Consider the following 22313-nt stretch of genomic DNA (forward strand, 5'->3'; position numbering starts at 1 on the left):
TCACCAAGGATGAGTTTGCATACGAGAAATCATCCCTAGAGATGACTGTACAGTATTTTCATGGATTTTTGTATGTCTTGTTTACCTGTTCCCAAATTGCTGGAGTCATTTTTATTTCTTTGTTGCTAAGTTTTCCACAAAAGCTTTGCTAAAAATCAAAATTGTGTTTGAAAGAGATATCGAGTGTGTTTTGTTTCCTGACAACCACACGTAGAGATTCAATTTGTATATGCTTCTTGGTGAATATGTCATCCTGTGATTGCTCACACATCAACTGACACAGCAGAGCTGGATGGGAAAAGTGTTTTCTATTCCACGAGAATTTCAGAGACTAATAAAAACACCCATGGATTTGAAAGAGACCTTGATGTTTTGTAACGTGTAGGACAAAAGGGTTTACTATTTAATTAGCCAACATGTTAGACCAAAAAGGATGCTTTAGATTTTGAAACAAGTCGGTAGGAAAACTTACAACGATTTTCTTCTTTTCTCAAATTAAAAGGATTTCAAATTGGGAAAACGAAAAGGGAAACTTTGGGAAAATGAAAGGATGACTTTGTCTCGTGAATAGTCTCAGTTAAACCAAATCAGACATTTTCTGCTGAAGCCCAAATCAGAAGCTGCGAACCCGATCCAGCCGCTCTTGCAGACAGCATCACCCTGACAAACGCTCTTTCTCGACAGTATTGGCTCACACGTTTCCTCTAGAAAAACAAAGATAACGACTGACTTCCACACGCTGTGTACAGACATAGAGCAAACTTGCGCTGCTTATTATCCTACATGCAGGGACATAACTCTCCCCTTGATCTTCATTAAAGGGAGAAGGGAAATTCCAACATTTCAGAGGCTTTGTTATTATCTTGAGTACTACAACAGCAACTAGAGAGAGCATCTAGCAAGACAAGGCAGAGGATGGGTTTCGGAGACAGGGCACAGCAGCTCAGACATGTGTTGGGTCTGTGAAGCTGAGCTGGAGAATTCCCAGCAGTCAACTTTTCATCTGCCCATCAGCATTCCTGCAGCGGGGAACTGCAGAGTCAGAAAAACCAACGGAAAAGGAAAAGAAAAAAAAAATCAAAACCCACACTCATTTTTGTGGTATAAACACAAGATTTGCCTCAAACGCAGATCTGTGAACAGCTATTTTCACAGCAAGGCAACGGGAGTCAAATTTGCTCCTGCAGTCGCCAGCTGCACCAGGGCCACGTGGTGCTCCGCGGTGGAGCGGGCAGCGTGCCTGCTCCCCTGCCCTTGCTGCGCCGCGACGCCTGCGCACGCGTGGAGGGACACACACCCCCCCCTCTCTGTGCCTCTCGGGGGATTTACGCACCCACGCTCCCACTCCTTGGATTTTACACCTGCTAGCAGGCCCTACTCATCTAGGCGCTAGTCTTATTCCCCCCCTTAGATCTGCCTGAGCCTCAGTGCACCCATTTTTGACATGCGTTGCACCGTCCCTGACGCACACGTGCGTGCCCACGCACCCGTCTGCTCCCTGTTGCACTCTCCCTGCCACCGCTCGCACGCACGTACATGCCTGTGGTTCACAAACACATTTCTGCTGTCTGCTACAGTGCTTTCCCCTTGCGTTCGTCAACACAGAAACCTTTCTGCTCCTTGCACTCGTCTGTCTGATCTCACTTCCCGCGCACACATCGCCAGTGGGCAACCACGCAGGTGAGCAAACCCCAGATGCTCACCAGCACCTCTCTCCCCTCCTCTCTGCACGCAGCGGGGTGGCTTACACAGCAGCCACGGGCACCAGGGATGCTGGCGGCTGGTGGTGGCAGGCAGGTGCGGAGAGGGAGAGAAAAAGAGAGGAAAACACGTGTTTTGAAGCGAAGTTTAGCTGCAGGGTTAACTGGATGATGAATGATGGCAGGTGCATGCTTAACCGCATCCTGCTAGCAGAGCCCTCTTCCCTCTCTGCCCACTGCAGTGCCAACGTAGCGGCTCCATCGCAATGAATGCTGTTTCAAGGTTACTTAAGCGATAAATTGTGTTATATGCTTAACATCCCTGGCAATAACACCCACCCATGACTTGCTCATCCTCCCCATTTATTTTCCCTTTGCAGATGCATGGCTGGAAAACTGCTCCAGCTTTCACCTCATTACGGGGAAGGAGGGGCCGCTTCCATTCAACAAGCTGCAGAAACAGCTACCGCTCGATAACAAAAAAAACCAGGGGCCAGATCTTCCACCAACACAACCTCTTTTTTGCTTCAATGAAGTTCTGGGAGCTGTGCTGCTTTACACCAGCCATGGATCTAATTTCTGCAACATATCATGCAAACCATCAGGAAAAAATCTGTAGTGGATTCAGGCATGGGGTAAAAAATACAAGGGACAGTGGCAGAGGTGCTAAAGAGTGGCAGAGGTGCATTGCAGAGTAATGCCCCCATGTGCACTGCAAACTGCAGATGAAGAGGAAAAGAAACTCAGAGGGCCTGATTCTCCCTCCAGTTTTAACCCTACATCAAGGGCAGTGATCCCAAGGACTCAATCACCCCTTTTCCCCAGTGATTCCAGGTAGAAGCAGCAAGTTTCAGTCCTGGAGAAGTCCTTTTATGCCCAGAAGTGGACACTTTCTGTCTAGCACTGAGACAGGAGCTGGCCCACTCTCATACCTCACATCAGCTGTACCTTGGTTAGATTCATCTAAAAGGGCAACGCATCTGCTCCTCCATCCCGCCCAGCACTGAGCATCCCCTGGGAAGAAAAGCACAGAGGGCTGGTCCGTCCATCCGTCCTCCCTCACGATGCCGTCTGGCTCCGTCAGCGGCAGTGCCCGACATGCTCTGCCGACAGCCCTTTGCGTGCCAGACGCCCTTGTAGGCAGCTGCACCCAGGATTAAGAGCAGCATGTTCAAACCATGTACAATTATGTGCAACTGCTTCTCCACTGCAAATAGATGGAGTAGCAATGGAGCAGCAGTTACGGTCTCGCATTAGTAATTTCCGAAGGACGGTTGTGTGGCCACTGTCCATTACAGCCAGGGCAAACGAAGATGAACGAACGTGAGTTTGGATGCTCCATATGCCTCTGTTCATTTACTGCAGGAGGCTGGGGTTGTGAGAAACGTGACAAGGGAAAACGTGCAACGGGCAAACAGTTACGATTTCTACCTGAATCCCAGAAAATAATGCCTTTAGCTGCAGATGCAAAAAATCAAGTCACTTGAAATTTGAGTTTTACCTAGTCCTACCTCCCCATCGCTTGGCTGCAGTCGCTCTCGGAGCTCTTATCAGCCATAGTCTCCGGCAGCCCTAGATGGGAGATGAACAGTGGCATCCCCAGACTGCAGAGAAACCACCAAGAAATAAAGCCACGAGGGAAAAATGAACCTGGGAAGTCCATTAAGAGCTGTCTCAGAGACATGGAGCACCACCAGCTCCCAGCAACTTCGCCTGGTACGGGGAGAGGAGGACAGAACATGGAGCTACCAAGGAATAAACCCTCAGCATCTCAAATAAAACTCTGGAAGACAGGAGGCAAAACAAACTTCGTGGACACACCTGAAAATTTGGCCTGAATTTCAAGGTCTTGTAGTAAATTAGCAAGAACAGGACCCGGGTGTCCTGAGCATGATCCCTTTCTACCCTAATCAGCACGGCCTGACATAACCATTTGTGCAATTGGCTTATTTCACAGAGTGAGTTGTAGATGCTATTGTAAGCAGATCCAGTCAATATATTTCCCTTTTGATATACAGCTACAATAGGAAGCCATGCATGAGGTTTATTAAACCTGGCTAATTTTCTATCAGTTCTGCAAAATATCGATTCTATGCATTCAGTTATCTGGCTCAGCCTCAATCTGGCAAGAGAATCGTTTAAAAACAACAAAAAAAAGCATCAAATTCCTCTGAAACAAAGCTAATCTGAGACTGCAAAGTGTCGCCGTTCTCACGGGCAGAGCCCTTTGATCGACTGAGCCAAAGACAACTGTGTTATTTAGGAGTCATTTGCAAGCTGGCAAATTAAACAAGGCTTTTTTTTTTTCCTAAAGGGCGGGTCAGGGGAAGAAGTAACAGCTTTACAGTAGCAGTAAAACATCCAAACGATTTTCCTCTTTTTCCACTCAGAGAGCCAGACCCTGCAGGTTATAGGGGCAGGAAGGCAGCACAGAAGGATGTGCCATTCTCCATTTCCCCAGGACCACCGCAGGGGCTGAATCCCTTCGCTGCACCAATATTTTGATGTCTCCCTGGTGAGTCAAGAGCACAGCTGGCCTCTGCAGGGGTGCAGGGCAGTCTCCTGGCTCACAGTGAAAGCACGGAGGAGCCCCAGTGATGCGTTAGCAGCGTCCAAGCCTCATGGGAGGGTGAGCATCTTGTAGGACAGTAGCTTGCACTGGTCCTGAGCACACCCTGGGCGGACAACGCTTCTGAAACCATGAGCTTTTGCAGGTGTCTGGTTCTTCAGAGCACAACCGAAAGTCCTGTCCAGCGGGCAAGTCTCAAGCTTAACGCCCGACTCCCTGCCTTTCTCAGAGCATTTGCACAGCAGAACCAGAGGCAGGGAGTTTTCTATCTTTAAATATTAAAGCTTAACTGAGATTCTGCACAAGCAAACCGTTATCGTGTCCGTATTGTGATGGAAACCACCAATAAATGTAAAGCTGCTATCTAAACCAATATGGTAACGTGCTTTACCACATCAATCTCAGGGTGCCTGCACTTGGATTAGCACGTCAGGCCAGCTTTCAGCGACTTCCTTTGGTTTAAACTTAACCTGCTGCTGCTCCTGTGCCGTAGGCTGCTCGAGACCAGCTGCGAAGCATCATTGTACAAGACAGAACATATGCACAAGTAAACAAATTAAGGCTATCTCCAAAACAACAGGCCCCTGGCTTCCTGGAAGAGCTGCAAAGAGAAACTTAATCAACAGCAGCGGGTGCAACGGTAAAGGGGAGGAGATGGACCTCTGCTAATGAAGGCGATGCTTTCAGATTGCAAATGCTTGCTCGCAGCACGCGAGGAGGCAACGGCGGGGTCAGAGCCGGTGACACAAGCAGCACACAGAGCTGGCAATCACGCTGGCTCCAAGGAAACTGGTTTTCACAGCACAGAGCAACCAGTTTAAGCACATGCGGAAAGAAAAACAAGGAGCTGAGCAGGGGCAAAGGCTCAGCCTTGCCCCTGCCTGTTACAGCGGGTGAAAGCTCAGCTGTCGAGGCCGGATTAGGGCCGGTATCACGGCCTCTCCGGGCCTCCCTGGCTGCTTCCCCAGGGGCTCATTAATGGTCTGAAGTTGCAGCAGTTAAATCAGTTGAATACCAAGACAGTTAAATCTCTGCACACCTCTGCGCAGATGCTTTAGCCTCAGTTTAAGCCTGCCTGCCACCGGCTTCACCGTGTGTCTTTAAATGAGGGAGTACCGATGTGGGAAAAGAAAATAGCAGAAACCTTTCCCTTCACTTCCCAACTGCAGGCAGGACCCTCTCCAGCTTCACCGTGGAGCTGAGGATCCTTCTCTGCTAAAAACCTCTGCCTTGACCCTACGGGCCCAACCAGAGTGCAGTTGCTTACAGTGTATCCTCTTGGGAGCTCACAATCGGCAAAATTAAACCGTGATAAATTTTATGGCAAAGTGATAATTTAGCATCGAAGAAAATCCATATTTTTAAAAAACCCACATGCATACACCTGGTTGTTTACTCATCTCTAACCTTATGTTTTTATGACCAGCTAGATCTCCCTTGTTTTCCTTTTACCCTGAAAGAGCAAGACGGTCAGCACATGTTCTCTTAGCAAACCTGGAAACCCTCTGAGATATCCCAGGGTCTCTCAGGCCAGTTCTTGCAGCCTGCCTCCTTGCTCCGCACGCCAGACTTGCCTCCCTTTGCCAAAGCAAGCTGCTGGAGAGACAACTGGGAGCCCCAGCTCCTCCTTACCTCAGGCCCCAGTCTCAGAGCAGAGTCTGGCACTGGAGTCTAACACAAATCCCCTGGTGTGATAACAAGCAGTCAGGGCATCTGAAAGCATGAACCAACTGTCCACGATTTATTTGGGGTTACATATGCCATCGCTGGGTCAGAGCTACTTTGCCTCAAGAGGATGCAACATCTGCTCACAGCTATAAAAACAAAATTCAGACAGTCTGACTTGCGATGGGTCAGCGTATTCGCATGCTGACAGCCCGGTGCAGGATGCAAACATCCAGCGAGCAACCCGGCTGGGGGAGAGCGCTCTCACCCGTCATGCACGTGGCTAGACCTTGGCAAGCCTGAATTTGAAGGATGGGCTCTTCAAATTTAAATCGGGTAAAAATACTACTCACACCTAGTCAAAGGCTGAAAGGTATGAGCTGCTTCATTATGGCATGTACCCTTGCTCATGAACACAGGCTAAATGGAGAGGGGAGAAGTTTTCTTTGACAGATGGATGCCCACAGACAGAGCTACAACAGATTATCATCACACCTCCAGGTCAAACAGATGTTTCCTTCCAGATACAGATGTGCCAATGGAAGAGATCACTGCCCCAAGATGCTCTTTGCTCCCTCCCTGCCAGTTGTTCCTAGGCCTACAGTCCTGACAGCTAACGGAGAAAAGTATTGAAAATAACTGGCTGATTTAAGACAAGTGTCTCCTTAATCCTAAGCAGTTAGATGTTGTTTTATGCCCTAGACTACAAAGGTTTGTGTAGCCAGTTCATTATATTTTTAAAGCTGCCTTCATGCAACAGTAGAGGATCTGCTATTCCTCCTAGGCAAGGCAGGAAGAAAGCTGGACTCACACTTAAGGTGGAAGAGATAAGAAACATGTAATAACCTAGATCTTATTATTGCACAACCTAAAATCCCCTAGAAGCGCATGAGAAGAAATCAGCGTCTTCACTGCCGTAAAACTGGTGGAAGTTCATTGCTTTCTCTTCTTTGCAATCTCCCTCTCTAGCTGGAAGGGCCTGTATCTGGGACTGAAACGTGGAGAAGTCTGACTCTGCACAAAGGATCAGCACCTCCGTTTGTAAAAGAGCAGCACAGCTCTGATCCTCTTCTTCTCCCCGGTAACTGGAAAAGCTGCAGTTCTTTATTTCTGAGCAAGTTTTCTCTGTTGACACACGCACAGGCACACCAGGCCCAGCAAACATGGAATCAAAAGCCGCAGAGGAGCCCATGCAGCAAGCGCCTGTGTTGGTCCGGATGTGTTCCCAATTCACCACGTCAGCAGAGGACACCAACACCAACGCCTGTAGGGAATAAATCAGGGAAATTATTTCTTGATGACTGTTTCTGAGTGGCAATATCTGTGCAGGTCCCCGAGCATCGCTGCCGAGCACAGCCAGCACCCCTTCCCTCTCTTAGCACCCTCTTTTCTTTTACCCTACCACCATCTCATTTATAGCCTCCTTATTTAAAATCCTAACTCTTTTCTGAAGTGGCAAGTTCTCCAATCCAAGAAGGGATCTCTTTAGGCCATTCCCCTCTCAACAAGAGTGGAAATCCCAGCCCATTTTGTATTGCAGGAAGCCCACAATACCTACAGCATTTCTGCTGGCTCCTGGAGTCTGAATGAGCTGTGTCTTACTGCTTTTCCAACCCATGCTGGTTTTCCAAGTCCTCTTCCAAGACCAACCAACATCCAGGATGAGCAAGGCAGCTCGAGCCATACAGACCTGCATGGTCCTTGCAAAAGGGGCTCTGTGTCACTCAACCATTAAATCCTGACACAGGGATATGCCGGCTGTGGTATGGCATGTAGTTCCAAAGGTGGTGAGAAGCTCCACCTGCAGCTCCTCCAGCAGCCTGGAAACCCCATACCTGCACTGGTGGGATCGCTGCAGGAGCCGTCAGTGCCCTGCGGTGTAGCTGTCATGAAAAAGGGGGTCTCCAAAGGGCTGCGCTGCCACTAATCATACCTGAGCAGCATAAGATGGCAGGATCCCCTCCGTGACTACTGGGAAAAGAGCTGCACATGTAAAGAGCTGCCTTCACAAGACGGATCTGGCACATCGCCGTGCCAAACTGAGATACAGGTCTGATTTTGGCTCCTGCTGCACCATCCCATCTTGCTCCCCGAATCCAGTAATTTTCAAATCTGGGCTTTTGCTTGGGTCTCATCTCTCATCAGCAGTGGATTGCGGGAGCTAAACTTGTTGTAAAGCAGTGATTCCATTTTCCTCTGGTCTTAAGCAGCTTCAATCCATCTTACTGCATTACAGAGCCCGCGCTGATTGTTCCGCTGTAGTGAGTAATAACAACTTGTACTTTGCAGATTACCCCAGGGAACCATGCTCCTGGCTCTGCCGTACGACTGGCGCTGCAGGGTGGGCACACATCTGCCCACAGGACTCCCAGAGAGAGGCATGGGGCCGCAGGAACAAACATGTGGAGAAATTTGGGTGGGAAGATGTGGAAGAATGAAGGGAGCCAGCAGCCATGGGGAAATTGGGGTGCCCGGTCCTGTGAGGGGTAAAGATCCCAGGTGAACATCATGGGATGAGGGACAGGGAAAGAGTATTGTGGAGGGAAAGTGATGAAAAAAATGGGACAAAAGAGAAAGGGAAGATCAGAAACAGCTGGAAGAGCACGTACGTGTGCCACCGTGGTGTAACCTTGTGTGGAGAGCAGGATGGAAAGCTGCCGTGACTGACACGGCATAGAGGAAGGGCAAAGCGTATTTTCAACCATAAGATGGGGGCAGAAGTAGTTTTTGCCCAAATCTCTTCCTTTTTTGCACACCCAAATTCCCCAGGGCAATCCAAGGGGAGGAAAACATGGTCCCCTGTGAAACCACCCCCTCAGAGCTGCAGTTGCTCACTGCGAGGCCCTGTCAGGGCTGCCACTGTGACAGACCAAACAAGGGAAGAAATAAAGACGGGAGAGGTATGGACACGAGGGGGGAGAAGATGGGGAGCTGTAGAAGAGGCGTGAGGGGAAGGCGGAGGTGCCCTGTGAGGCAGCAGCCCTGGTGGAAGGACGGAGAAGCTTCCAGAAGGCAACAACCGGCCTGGGCTGCCTCAGGAGCCCACTAAGAGCCTCCCCCTGGGGCTGAGGCACCCAGTCCCCTGTCCCTGCTGCCATCGGCATGTGACACCCACTCCTGTCCCCTTTCTGCATTGCCACCGTGATCCTGTGCCTCCAGTGGGCTGCTGGTGGCCATGCCAATGGCACCAGGCCCTAGCTCTCGCTGCGTGCCTGGGGCTGCCCCACGCTGAGGGCAGACAGCCCCACTCTCGGCCATGCCCACAGCTTCCTTGGCCCTCAGCCCCCAGCGCTGGGGCCGAGGCTCCTCCTGCTCAGTGAGGGGGACACAAGGTCACCACCAACTTGCCAGGCTTTGGGGATGTGGTACCAGGCAATGGGGGGATCAAGGGGGGGCCCATGGTGGCCTTCATCATGGAGGGGAACATGGGGCTTTGGAGGAAGACCTGCGGGGCTGAGCAAGGAACCATCATCTTCCTGGATGTGTGCTGCTTCTGGAATGACGTTGTGTGGAACTTCAGCCGTCATGCCTGCAGTGCCTCACCCACAACCTAGATGTCCTTTACTATGGTCTAATCCTGCCCCTCTGCGAGGTCACCAGCATCCTGGTCACCATGATAACAGGCATCCAGCTTCTGGCAAGATGCATGAAAAGTTACCAAAGCTGGAGGGAGAGCAAGCAGCAGAGCAAGGACCAGTGGCCAAAGTCTCCCCCCAGCATGGTTTGGGGGGCTGCCAACTACCCCAAGTGTGCCATCAGCCTGCAGGCGTATGAGCCCGGCGAGGCGCTGAAGTTGCTGTCCTGCTCCCATGCCTACTGTGGCAACTGCATCGACCTGTGGCACTGTGCTCAACCCGGGAGCGAGACCTGCGCGCTCTGCCTGCACAGCGTGACCGCGGTAGCGTTGACCCCCCTTGGTGCACACGATGTTGAGCAGGAGTAACCTGGGAAGGCTCACCCAAACTCCCTCCTGGAAAATCAAGCTCCCCACCCCAGCCTACACACTCCCACCAGCTCTGTTTTTCGCTCTCCCTACAAATTCAAGCTCCAGCCAATGCCTCTCGGGAAGCGTGAGCACAGCACAGGATTAAAAAAACACATATGGAAACGTAGGAGTAGGGAATACAGACTAGAAGGACAAATGGAATACTGAAGACATACCCTTGGCTCTGCCCAGTTTGGCCAGCTGATCACGTACAGGTCTGCTTCACACTAGAAGATTTGTGAGGGCCACAACCATGGAACAGAAGCTGTGGCTGGCTCTTGCCAAGCCCCTGGGTGGCTCGTCCCAAGGTTCCTCCTCTTACTCCATTTCTTCAGCTCTCCCTCGCAAAAGCCTGCACAGACAGGTTTATTCCAAAGGGGCCAATTACCACAGTTACCAGCTAATTTTTACTACACAACCCAGGTTGATGAAACAAGCAGAGTTCTCTACATTTTTTTTTTTTTTGCATGCAGATAGTTAAAAAGAAGAAAAAACCTGCTAAATGGAGAAGAGGTTTTTGCTTTATGCCCAAAGTTTGCAGGGTATTTTGCCAAAACTAGAAAAGGCAAGATATTCTTTCCAGCACCAATATCTAATAAAGAAGATGTCTCTCTCCATTGCAAGGCAAACAGCTGGAACTGGAATCCATTTCCAGACATGGGGACTAAGTTGCAACAGCCCAGATTTGCTCAACTGCCTTTTTTAATTGCGGGCATTAGCAGATTATGGGTACTTTTCTAGCAGGTCCATAAATCACTGCTTTATAATCTTCTGTATGCATTAAGGCCCAGATTATCATGCTTGTACTTGGTAATAACAGAGGAAAGATTGCCTGGACCCCTGGGAAATCCAGAAGAGGTACCTGGTAGAGCACAGGAGCACACGGTGCCAAGACACGTGTAGGGGACACAAACCTGCTCTCTATCCCTCTCCCAGGGTGGCAAACAGTGAGGCACACCACCTCTCTGCACACACCACTCCATTTCTCATCTACCCAGCTCGCGTTTTGGTGGTGACTCCGACTATTTCATCTATCTATTCTGTAAAGACGTGGGTCATCCTTTCCTTTCATCCTAGATGAAAGGAGGTGGTTACATGTACCAGTTTCTAAATCAGCTCCTAGCAAAAAAAAAAAATCATTAACAGGGTGCAGGTCTGCCTTCCAGCTGGCTCACTGCGGAGCTGGGGACTTGCTCAGTCAGCAGGAGGGAGGTAAGCGTGTCCCACATATCTTTCTTTTAAGAGCAACTGGGAGCACTGGAAGCACAAAGGTTTTCACTGGAAGGTCACTAGATGGCCCCAGATCTTCCTTCACAGCGAATCACTAGTATTTTAGCTCTGGGAGCCTCACTAATCCTATAGCATGACCCCAAAGGAGCAGCACGCCCTGATAAGGGCACGAAGCTGAACCAGGGATACCTGCCAAGATGTCTTGAGCAAAGCATTTAACCCCCCCGATGGCTTTTTCTGCTCCTGGCCTTTGGCTGTTGAGGGCAGGGAGAGGATCTTGCATGTCTGTGCAGTGCCACTGCCTGTGGACCCGAGACGCCGACCTAATACAGATGAAGGACAAGAAGTCTGATTATGTACAAACTCACATCATACCACTGCCAGGCTGCTATTTTCATGCTGCAAAAACCTCAGAGGGGAAAAAGCCATCTAGACATATTCCCCAAGTTAAATCAATGCTGGATCTGGAGCCTGTAATGCATGTTCTGTTGGAGTTGTAATGATGTCTACATAAGTCAGTCTCCTTTGCATCTGTGTTACACTGTTTAAGCTGTTTGGGCAGGACCAGGGTTAGATTTTGCTAGTAGATATGTGGGTCTAAATCAGCACTAAATTCCTCTGGACTGAGCAGACACTTCTGTGGAATACAAGCAAAAGGAGGAGCTGGTTTTATATCCCAGCTCCTGCACTAAGTGATAGTCCCAAAGAAGTACAAAGGAACACGGGGACTTTGGGAGTGGTGGGGTAAGTGATCTGTTAGAGGTAAATGATCTTTTCCTTTCTTCTAGCTTGGATCTTTGTTCAAGTGGTAAAATGGGACCCGTTCCCTGTAATTGCTCTGCTCTTGCACACAACTGCTGTCTCCCACGTGTGGCTTGTTGACATTTAAATAAATTGCAATTATTCCAACAAAGTAGATTGCAGGGACTCCAGAGAAAACGGGTCAAGAATATGTCCAGGAGCATCTGCAATGTATTTAACATATGAATATAACAGAGATAGGGCAGGATGAGAAGGAGCATACGGTGCTGGCTATAACGAAAGTAGCATGGGGCTGGAGACAGCCTGGCACAGCCCCACACCACGGTGGGATGCTTGGCTTAACCTCAGACAGCAGGAGCCAAAGCCTCCAGGGCATTGACGATGGAGGAGGAAGACAGCAGTGAAGCAAATGGAAAGCACAGAGGGCACCACTTCGGCTTTTTCAGTGAAGACCGTCTTGGCTAAAGTCCTGCCTCAGCCCTCCTCTTCTTCCTTCTGCAAAAGCATTCAGGGATTTCCAAGGAGGCTGGGGGTTAGGGTTTCCTATCTCACACTGCCTATGGGTGGGATAAGGGTATCCTGCTCCCCACCCAGACTTTGCCTTTTCCTCTTTCCTCACTCCCCAGAGCCTTCTCCGTACCCCATTCCCCTCTTCCTTGCCCTCCAACCTCTCTTGAAGAGGATTTGTCCTTTTGCCCACATCTCTCTGGGTTACTGACATCCAGGTTGGAGACTGCAAACACCCAATTTCTCCTTTTATCCAAGGGTTTTGGTGAGCAAGCCAGGATGGCTGCTCACTCCTGCCTTGCCGATTCTAGGATAAGAGATGGTGCTGGAGCAGTCAGGAGCTAACAACACACAGAATACAAAGGGGATCGATCGTTCCTTGGTCCCACATCTGTCACAGCTCACGCAGACACATGGCTCCTTGTCCAGCCCCAAAGACAGACCTACCCCTTTTGCCAGCAGCAGGCCACTGGCAGTACATAAAGTTTTGGTCTGGAGGCAGAAATAGACCACTGAGTGCAAATGAAGAGGCAAAGATTTTAAAGAACACTGGGAGGACGGATGTCATCACAAGAAGCATAAGACCAAGCCAAAAATGCACCCTCAAAAAGGTCTCCCAGTATACCTCCATTTTCTTCATCATCTCTCATTCTACTACAAAGCATTTGGCTTCTCCCCTCTCCCCAACCCTTTTCCTTGTTTTGTTTTTAAATGCATCAAAATGTCTCCCTGCAAGTGTAAAACTCTCTAGATGAGGGGAAAATAAAATCGATTTGAAATCACAGCTGCTGGGAGTCTCTGGTGCGCACACACACTGTCTGCTGACATTTTCTGGAGCTCTTTTCCCAGTGAAATCTGTCTCAAGCAGAGCCCAAGGGGGCTAGTAACAAATCAGTTGCCTAGTACACGAGTGATTTTTTTTAACTACAGGTCCAACACAACTGCACTGGAAACCACGGGCTGCTCTCAAGTGGATCATTAAACAGAAAGGGCTGTTTGTTAAAAGGTACAGGTTTTTAGGGATTTGGGGTTCCAAACTGACCTGGGTTCATTGCATATTCAGACCTAGTTCATTCTGACAACCAGGAGAGCTATTGCATTCCCATCAGGCTGGCGTTCCTCTGGGCACTGAGCAGTCACCGTGTGAGTTGGGAATTGCCTGAAAGATGGGAGTTTCTGCTGTCAAATACTCTGGGAGGAAGGGACAACATTTGTGCCTTATGCTTTCCACTCTTTTTTCAGCTTTTTCACCATAACCAGAATTTTTAACTCAGTTTTTATAGCTAGAAGCTAAAGCCTTTTTTCAGTCATTTGATTTCCAGCAGCTGAGGTTTTAAAGTAAATAAGGTGAAAAGTCCCGGTACAAAAGTTGATGGCAGCCCTCCCAAGCTCATCCACCACCCACTCCCATTGTGGACAGGAGTCCAACAAGCTCAGCCCCAGCAAGAGCCCAAGTTCTACCAGCCCCTTCAGCAAATCCAGCTGCTCTCTCAGGGGCCTTGAAGGTGGATCTGCGCTCTCGGAAGTTTGGGTAGCGGCAGAGCGAGGACACACAAGGAAACAGACTTTCAAATTCTGCTAGCTGCCATTTCGACTGACAGTTACCGATTGACTTATTTCAAATGACAGAAACCCCTTCTACCCTAAGCAATTTATTTGGCTTGGTATCGGTTCAAAGATCACAATTTTAAGGAAAAATTGCGTGTTTGCCAGACCAATACAAGCTGCCACCCCCCTCCAGCAGTGGACAGAGGCTGACAGCTCATTCCCACTTTGCCTCGTTTTCCAGGAATTGCATCGGCCACCAGCATGAAGCATTCCAGTCTGCAATGGGCACGTGGCTGATGGGGAGGCTCATTTGTCCTGCCCGCACATCAGCAAAATGAAACCAGCATCCTATGTGTACCCAGAGGGAGATGAAACTTGAAGCTACGTGCATGGAGCAGACCAAAAAGGAAGGGGGGAAGTAGTTTAAGCACGTTGGCAGTAACGTTCCATGACCCAGCCTTGGGAAACGGTCATTGGATGATGTCACAAACCTGCGGATATGATGTAAGGGTGTTGCTTAGCAACTGGAGCCAATAAAAGAGACAGGGAACCTCCAAACCTACAGAAAACCTGCAGAAACTTCTAGGGCAGAAGCAGGTTTTGATGTCCATCCTGCTTTGGCTCCAAGTCATGATGATAAAACCCAGGTGAGACAGTGCCTCTGTGACTGTCTTACACTTTTCCTTCGGGACCAGCCTGGATACTTGTATTCAGAGCTACCCAACTGCATTCAGCATGAATCTTCGGCTCCAGCTTCTTTACTTCGTGGTTGCTGCTGCCTTCTACAAAGTTGCTCTTGCAGAAGTCTTTGGTTACGTGGCTTACAATGACAGCTCCAAGTGCTTCGCTTATAAAGCCCTGCCTGCATGCTTTGGGCCACGACTGCCAGCTGAAGGGCTGACAGGGTATTTCACGAAGGTGATACCACCAAATGCTTGTCATCCGATAGAGACTCCTCCAGCACTAAGGAAGGCCTACGAGACACATATTGCACTCATACAGGGGTATGACTGCTCTTTTGTCAAGAAGGTCCTTCATGCCCAGCAGGCTGGATACCAAACCGCTGTTGTGTACAACATGGATTCAGAGCAACTGGTTACCATGATGGCTGACGACAAAGAAATCCAGCAGCTGATTAAGATACCATCACTCTTTACTGGACAATCGGTCTCCCTCCACTTCCAAAGGATTTTGCAATGTGACAAAGGGGCATACGTGAGGCTTCTACCACCCAAACAGTATCTGAGTCCTTGTCAAGACAATGCTAAAATGCTGCAGAAAACTTTCGTCATGCAAGACTTCAGAGACCTATTCTATGTCATTATTGCAACCATCCCTGTTATGGTTGGCTTAAGCTGGTACAAGAGGGCTCGCAAGATAAAGCTGCACACCTACAAGCAAGGAGACAAATATGAAACCTGTGTGATCTGCATGGCAGAGTACAAGGAAGGGGACCGCCTGAAGATCCTGAGCTGTTCCCACGCTTACCACAGTGTCTGCATTAACACCTGGTTCCGTACCCAGTCCAGCAAGAAGATATGTCCCTTCTGCAAGCAGGTGGTGAACACCTATGGGCAAGGTGACCTCCTGCCAGAGCAGGCTGGTAAAGATGCCAACGAGGAGGAACAGGACCACGAAGACAATGCATTCAGAGAAGGCCATGAAGATGAATATGTTGCAAGCGCAGTGGAAGGGGAAGGATTTGGTGCACTGGAGAACAGCACCATTTGAGCTGCAACAGGAATAAGTTATCATTAAACCAAGGGAAATGTCCCCTGTGTTTTCCTGCAGCTCTTGCTCCAGCCTAGCTTTTATTGGGAAGCAATTAATACTGCAGTTTTGGCTCCCCTCCCCTGGTCCCCCAGTGAAAGGCATGACGTATCAGCTGGAAATATCAAAAACTCCTTGAGCCAGAGCAACAGAGGAGAAGCAAAGAGGAGGAGGGAAGCAGGGATTTAAGAACATTTGGTGTGGGAGCTGGTTTACATCTGCTAGGGTGCTTCCTCAATTCCCTCCCAAAATACATGTGCAGACACACATAAACATACCAACTCTTGCTTTTCAGTGTTACCTAAGGGGAGTGCCCAGAAATCCCAGGTGAGAACTGTCCCTCATGTATTGCAGCCAGCAGGAACCATTTCCTAGCCTGACAGGTGGAGAGGGGAAAAAATATGGGGTACTAAAGCATAAAGATGAAGCAACTCCCCCTCTCGTCAGCAGTAAAAACATAGCCCACAAGCCCCCAGCACCTCCTTATCACTGCACTGACACACGCTGTCCCCACGCGTCGGGTGGCTCAGGACAGTCCATTCAGAGGACAGCATCGCCTTTAACTACACCGGCAGAAAAACTGTGTTGGAAATATTGAGGGCACTTTAAACACTATCTCCTCGGACAGGAGGTGATGCCAGCGGGAGGTAGAGGTCTTTACAGCAGGGTTTGCTTTGTGGAGCTGGGTAGATGGAAAAAAGAATGAAATGCTTCTGAGTGTGGCATAATTGGCTGCTTTTGCCTGCTGGCTGGCAATCTCACAGGCTCGCAGAGGCTGACGTGACAGGTACAGGTAACCTCCTGCTACCTAGGTTGTTCCAGGTCATTATCCAAATGTGCCTAAGCACCTTAAGGGGAGCTGGAGTTTTGTACTAACATGATGCAAACAGATCTTCACCTCTTCTCTAGATACAACAGGTATAGTCGTATTATTTGGGCAGGCCTCTGAATACATTTCCAATCCTGCTTAAAGCAAGAGCACGAGTACAAATCAGCGCTAGCTCCCCGGGCTGCGACGGGTGGCTCCAACACCCACTGTGGATGGGGCAGCCAGCCAAGTCCCAAACTGCATATGTGGATACAGAGCTGGAAACACTCACAAAACCACTATTAGCATTTAATCTCATATAAAAGAAAGGCATAAAACCTCTTTAGTAAATGCCAAAAATTAAGGAAGTGAACAGCTCTAACATACTGTGACCAAGACATCAAACCTGCACAGCTGGACAAAGGCTAAACTCCCAAATCAAAGGCTCTCCTCTAAACATAAAACATCCTATTTCTTATGGGCATTATCCAAGAAGTGGCCTGTCAGATCACTCTATTAGCACCGTGCAATGAAAAGACACAACTATGGCCAGTAAATAAGACTAGTGCCTTGGAGTATTTTCCTTTGGAGTGGTTACACCAAGACTCAAAAGGCCAGGAGTTTAGAAAATGTTGTCTGACAACATCACGCTGCAGAACTGAAAAGCACAATCACTGCAACACAGAAACCTTGGTGACTTTTGAAAATAACAGCACCTAGATTACTTGAGTATCTTTAAGATATCCGTATCTTAGAAAGGGCTGGGAAAAGATATGTGAATACACGTGATGGCCATCGATAAAGTGGACCTGCATCAATCACTGCTGCCCCAGGGAAACCCAGACAGCTTCAGGTGGGAGGAAGAGAGGAAAGTGCAGTTTCAGAATTTTTTTTGGCAGTGGAGAAGTTTCAAACAGATTTCTCCTGGAATGAAACATGACAGCATTGCCAAGGACTTGATGGAAACAAGTCTTCCTGCAAGTCCTCAGACTGAGCTGTTTCATTTCATTTGTGGAAAAAACAGGGGAAAATTATTTTTAAGTCAGTTCACAAGAAAACTGCCCTCCTCTGCAGGGGTGCAGCCTCCTGGGAGCCATAAATCACTTCCATTGCAGAACAAGGCCCCTCAGGCTGCCTGAGAAGGCAAAGGCAGTTGTCTCCATCTAGGGAAGGAGACAGGTCCTTCAGAGGGTGATTACTGGCAGGAACTTTGTTTAGGTGCCTTTAATTGCTTTCTAGAGGTAACTCTGCTGTCAGCAACTCGGAAGGAGACAGAACCGGCTTAGCTAAGCTGCACAAATGTCTTCTTCATCCACTGCTGAGCATCTGGAGCTGACCTGAAAGATCTCCTGGGTCCATAACTCCCACTGAGACAGGCAACCCCAAGTCCTCAAAGGGAAGGAATAAAAGGAAAGATGTCGGTAACACTCCCAGCTCCTGTCTTAGCACACTTTCACTGCCCTCATTCTCCCTCAGCCGAGGTCTGAAAAAGCACAGATGCTGCAAACGTGCAGGGAGCAGGTTGAAGAGCCACTATTTTCAGCATGCTGGTGGCACGATGGGCCAAAACCAGGCTGCTGTCTCCCACAGCAAGTGTCTCGCATCCTACTGATGAAGGAGGAGTGATTGAGCAAGACTGAGCCAGATCTTGAGATGGCTCTGGATAATCACACAAAAAAACCGGTGTCACCCAGCTGCAGAGTGCTGGGCTCAAGACGAGAGTCCCGGGGGAATTCTCCAGGCTGTATTATGCATGAGGTGAGATGAACTGATCATAGTGCCCTTAATATCTATGAATTTCTTTCCATCTTCAAAAGCAGCACACACTCTAGATGGACTGAATTTTTACTGAAATGGGTCAGTAGAAAAATAGATCCTTCTTACAACGCAACGCTGCATTGCCTTAATTTAAAAAGGAGGGAAAAAAGGAACAGAATTCGGGTAAGAGAGAAGCTCTTCACTCCATTTAATGTTATCAAAGCCTATTGCACTGAAAATATGAGATGTGTGCCACAGCGAACCTGACCTCCAGCCCTACAGCTGTCAGATCCACTGCCCTCCATCAGCATTAATGGCACTCCTCACATCGCGAGGTTAGCTTATTGCCAGGGTGGGACATGCAGCCCTCGTAGCCTGAACGAGGATTATTAACTTCTCTGGAGGCAGCACTATCCCAGCAGTTAAAATAAACCACAAAAGACAATACAGGAGAGGGAAAAGGAGAGCGAAGGGTCTGGGTCCTGCTGGGGCAGAGCGTTTGCGGGGACAGTGATGGAGCTGTATCTCCTACAGCAGCTCGGGGACACGGCTGTCCCAGTTCAACAGCACTGCAGTGTGGTGGTGAACCAGGACAGAAGTTAAGGAAAACCCAGGTAGATGGGGTCTGGAAAAGGCCGTGCTGGGAGGTGGTACCAGCAAATCTTACAGGAGGATTCATGGCTTCTGCAGAGATGCGGTAGTGGCACTGAATTCAATTGTCACTAAACCACACAGAGGAGGCAAGAGATGAGAAGACAGCAGCTACTGGGAAAGGAGCCCCAATTTCTGTATGTCCCAGAGCTCAAGCAGAAGGGGAGCTGTATCTGCAGAGTTTCAAACTCATGCCAGAAAAAGCGTAAGCAGAAATATTTTAGACAACACTGTGCAGAAAGAGATTAACTGGAGGTGAGGGGGAAGGCAAATGCAGTCTCATGGGTCTGGCCAGGGACAGCTTGGAGGAGCAGCCAAAACCTTCATGAACCCATCAGAAAGCCCTAATGAGGGAAGAGCCAAGGATGGTCCAACATGGGCATTTTTGGTCAGAGCACCCAGGCTGGCTGGAAGCACCAGTACAACCCACATGGGCCAAACCTCCACTGGTAACTCTGCCTTGGGGGAGCACCTGAACATTGGGCTTAAGTGAGCTGCCAGGAGCCCTCCGCCTCTTAGCGAGCTCCTGGCCCATAAACTGAGCTCCACTGCACATACTCTATTAAGCGATAACCAGGTTCCGGCACGGCCTCAAAGAATGACTTACAGATCTCATTTATCAGGAGGTTCTTTGCAGTTTCTTGCACATTTTATTGCAGGCTTTTTCTGCACAAACATGGTTCAGTATATTGCTGGGAGACTCACCAGACTGTGACCCAGAGAGAAGCAGTTGATGACCCAGCACTGGGAACTATTGACTTCACCACCAGAATGTCAATGCTATAGATCACTGGGAGCAATTAGGGTGGCTGATTACCCCCTGTGCAGCCTACGGGCAACCATCCAGTGGAGACATTTTCCCCATGCAGAGAGCCAGCACTAAGCCTTGGCAACAACATTTAAAGAACTACTTTGAGGGTTTAAGAGATATTTGAGTGATCTATAGATCCTGCACAGGCCAAAGGTAGGATTTTCAGCCTTGAAGACTCAAGTTTAATACCTACTGTAATTAAAAGGAGAGAGCCAACTTCCCTGCAGCACAACCTAATGACATCAATAGCGTTACAGCAGCAGAGAGCCTTACCTTTGATCTCCAAAAATCCATCTGGGATGGAGATGAAGGACAGAATGTGCCTGCCCACAGGGCCAGGAGTCTCTGCTACCCAAAGGCTGCAATAGGCATGGAAACCTTCCTTCCTTGGGCCATACCGCCTACCTCCCACGCCACCGTATCGCAGGAGTCTTTTCTTGCGAGATAGGCGTTACTCAGGCTGTGCTTCCTCTTCAGCAAAAGGACCTTACAGAGCCCCACACCCACTGGCACTTCCAGCCTGCTGTGCAGGCTGCCCGTCCCCCTCGCAGCAGGGCTGGCTCTGGCAGCTGTGCTCCATCTCACCCTCAGCCCCATGCAGGAGCAGTGGGCTTCAGGTGCTTTAGGCACAAGCAGCTTCACTACCCAGCTCCCTGTTCTTCCCAAAACAATCTTGAGCACATGGGGATGTACAGTTGGCCCTTTATAGCTCCTAGGAGCTAACTGTTCTTCCTTCATCCAGTCTATTTCTCAGCCTTCTCCTTTTCCAGGTCAGGTTTTCCCACCCCAGGTTCTGATGCCCAGTTTTCCCCTCCCACCAACCCATCTCCTTATCCCCCTCTCCTTCTTGTCCACACCCCATGATGATGCTCTCCTTTCTCTTCTGCTCATGGAAAGCTTCATGCGTGCCTTAACAAATCAGGTTACCCCGAGGTGTCTTTGCACACAGGAAGCCTGGTACGGCTAAGCCAGGAATCCAGCTCTCTGGGGTAATCTGCAGAGTACGGCTGGTTATTAGTCACTACAGTAGAACAATCAACACAGTTTCTGTAATGCAGTAAGATGGATTGAAGCTACTTAAGAATACAAGGAAATGGGATCAGTGCTTTGAAAAAAGTAGCTTGACTCACCAAATCCGCTTCTACTATAGTGGCTCTGAGCTCACGCACAGCCTTTGCACACGCTAATGCTGCAGCACAGATGCTTACAGCTGGCAATGCTGGGCCCGACCAGCCAGTGGTCAAGCCCATACTGGGAACACAAACACCTTACTCTGATGGAAATAGATGACAGTCCCATGCTGAGAGAGCAAGATACAGCTCTGTGTGTTGCTCCTATTCCTTTCTTGTTATCAGAAGACTTCACATCTTTGTTCCATGTTTGCTTTTGCACCAGAACAGTTCTGCTCTTTGGTACTTTTGCTTTTCAAACACACATGGAAAATAAAGATCCAGCTCTTCCCATTGCATCTGCACCAAGACCTGAGCAGACTGCAAAGTCTCAGAGGCTTCAAGCTACCTGCTCTCACTTAATCACAAAGATTGATTCCACACCTCCCTTAAAGAGATGAGGCGTGATCAGGTATGAGACTCCTTCCCTGATCCAAAAAAACATTCTTTCTCTACAAATCTCTCCCCTCTCTTGAAATCAGCAGAGATGCTACTCCAGAAATTTAAGAAATGATGTATCAACAGGGTTAAAAAGTCTTCCCAGTGCCAGATCCCACTAGCCACAATAGCACTGGGAAAGAGAGAACATATGTATCGCTGGCCTGGCATTGTAGGTGTTGGGAAGCATCTGCCGTAGGGGCATCTCCTGCCTGAAAAGCCAAGACCAGTATATGACAGTGATCCAAAAAAAAAAGATTAAAACGTTATCTTCTGCTGACTCAGACAAGTATCTTTTTCTCTCGAGGAATTAGGGGGTGTGAATGGCTCTGTAGAGAAGGCTAAGAGTCTGGAGGAAGGAACTGAGAAACAGCCAGGGAGAACGAAGCAGGTCTTGAAAAGGCTCTGCAGATGAGAAGCAGCAACACTACCTCTTGGAAGACTATTCTTTGCTGTCATTGTCCACGCCATGTCTGCATGAGAGCTGCCCTGCCCAGAGAGGGCAGCTAGCCCCACGGCCAGCACCAAGCTTGCCCAATACAAGGAAGGAAGAAAAGGACCAGAAACGGGGGAAAATATGTCTCATCCTGCTTATTTCTGCGAGAATGAAACCCAAAAGTCTCCTGAGAGAGAAAGCAGGGAGGTGTGGATAAGAAATCACCACTTCATAGGCAGGGAATGGTGGTGCTTGGAGAATGGGGGCACATCCAAGACTCCCTATTTACCCATTCCACAAAGCATCTCCTTGTTGCTCCTGTTTATTGACTAAGTGCAAACCACTGTAATAGTCTAAGGATTGAGATCTGAACCACTTTTTTTTCCTGACCTTTACATCCCTCTGCCACAAGGCTGGGGGAAAGAAGGAAAAAGCTGACCTGGCCCCGACTGCCCTAATTAACTGGAGTCCTGATTGATTTTGATAAGTAGCTCTGGCCTCATTCA

The 22313-nt window shown here is 49.0% G+C and overlaps 1 protein-coding gene across 1 annotated transcript; it reads left to right on the plus strand.

Moving 5' to 3' along the window:
• The first annotated feature begins 14701 nt into the window (after positions 1-14701).
• On the plus strand, positions 14702-15697 carry LOC104260090 (E3 ubiquitin-protein ligase RNF13-like). The gene has a single exon (XM_009815682.2). The coding sequence runs from the start codon at positions 14702-14704 to the stop codon at positions 15695-15697; it is 996 nt and encodes a 331-aa protein (XP_009813984.2).
• Positions 15698-22313: the final 6616 nt, after the last annotated feature.

This window comes from Gavia stellata, chromosome 32 (genome assembly GCF_030936135.1).
Source record: "Gavia stellata isolate bGavSte3 chromosome 32, bGavSte3.hap2, whole genome shotgun sequence".
In the NCBI taxonomy this organism is placed as follows: domain Eukaryota; kingdom Metazoa; phylum Chordata; class Aves; order Gaviiformes; family Gaviidae; genus Gavia; species Gavia stellata.

Bases quoted from the DNA above. Each gene is read 5' to 3' on its own strand.
- LOC104260090 (XM_009815682.2), top strand. From the start codon at position 14,702: ATGAATCTTCGGCTCCAGCTTCTTTACTTCGTGGTTGCTGCTGCCTTC.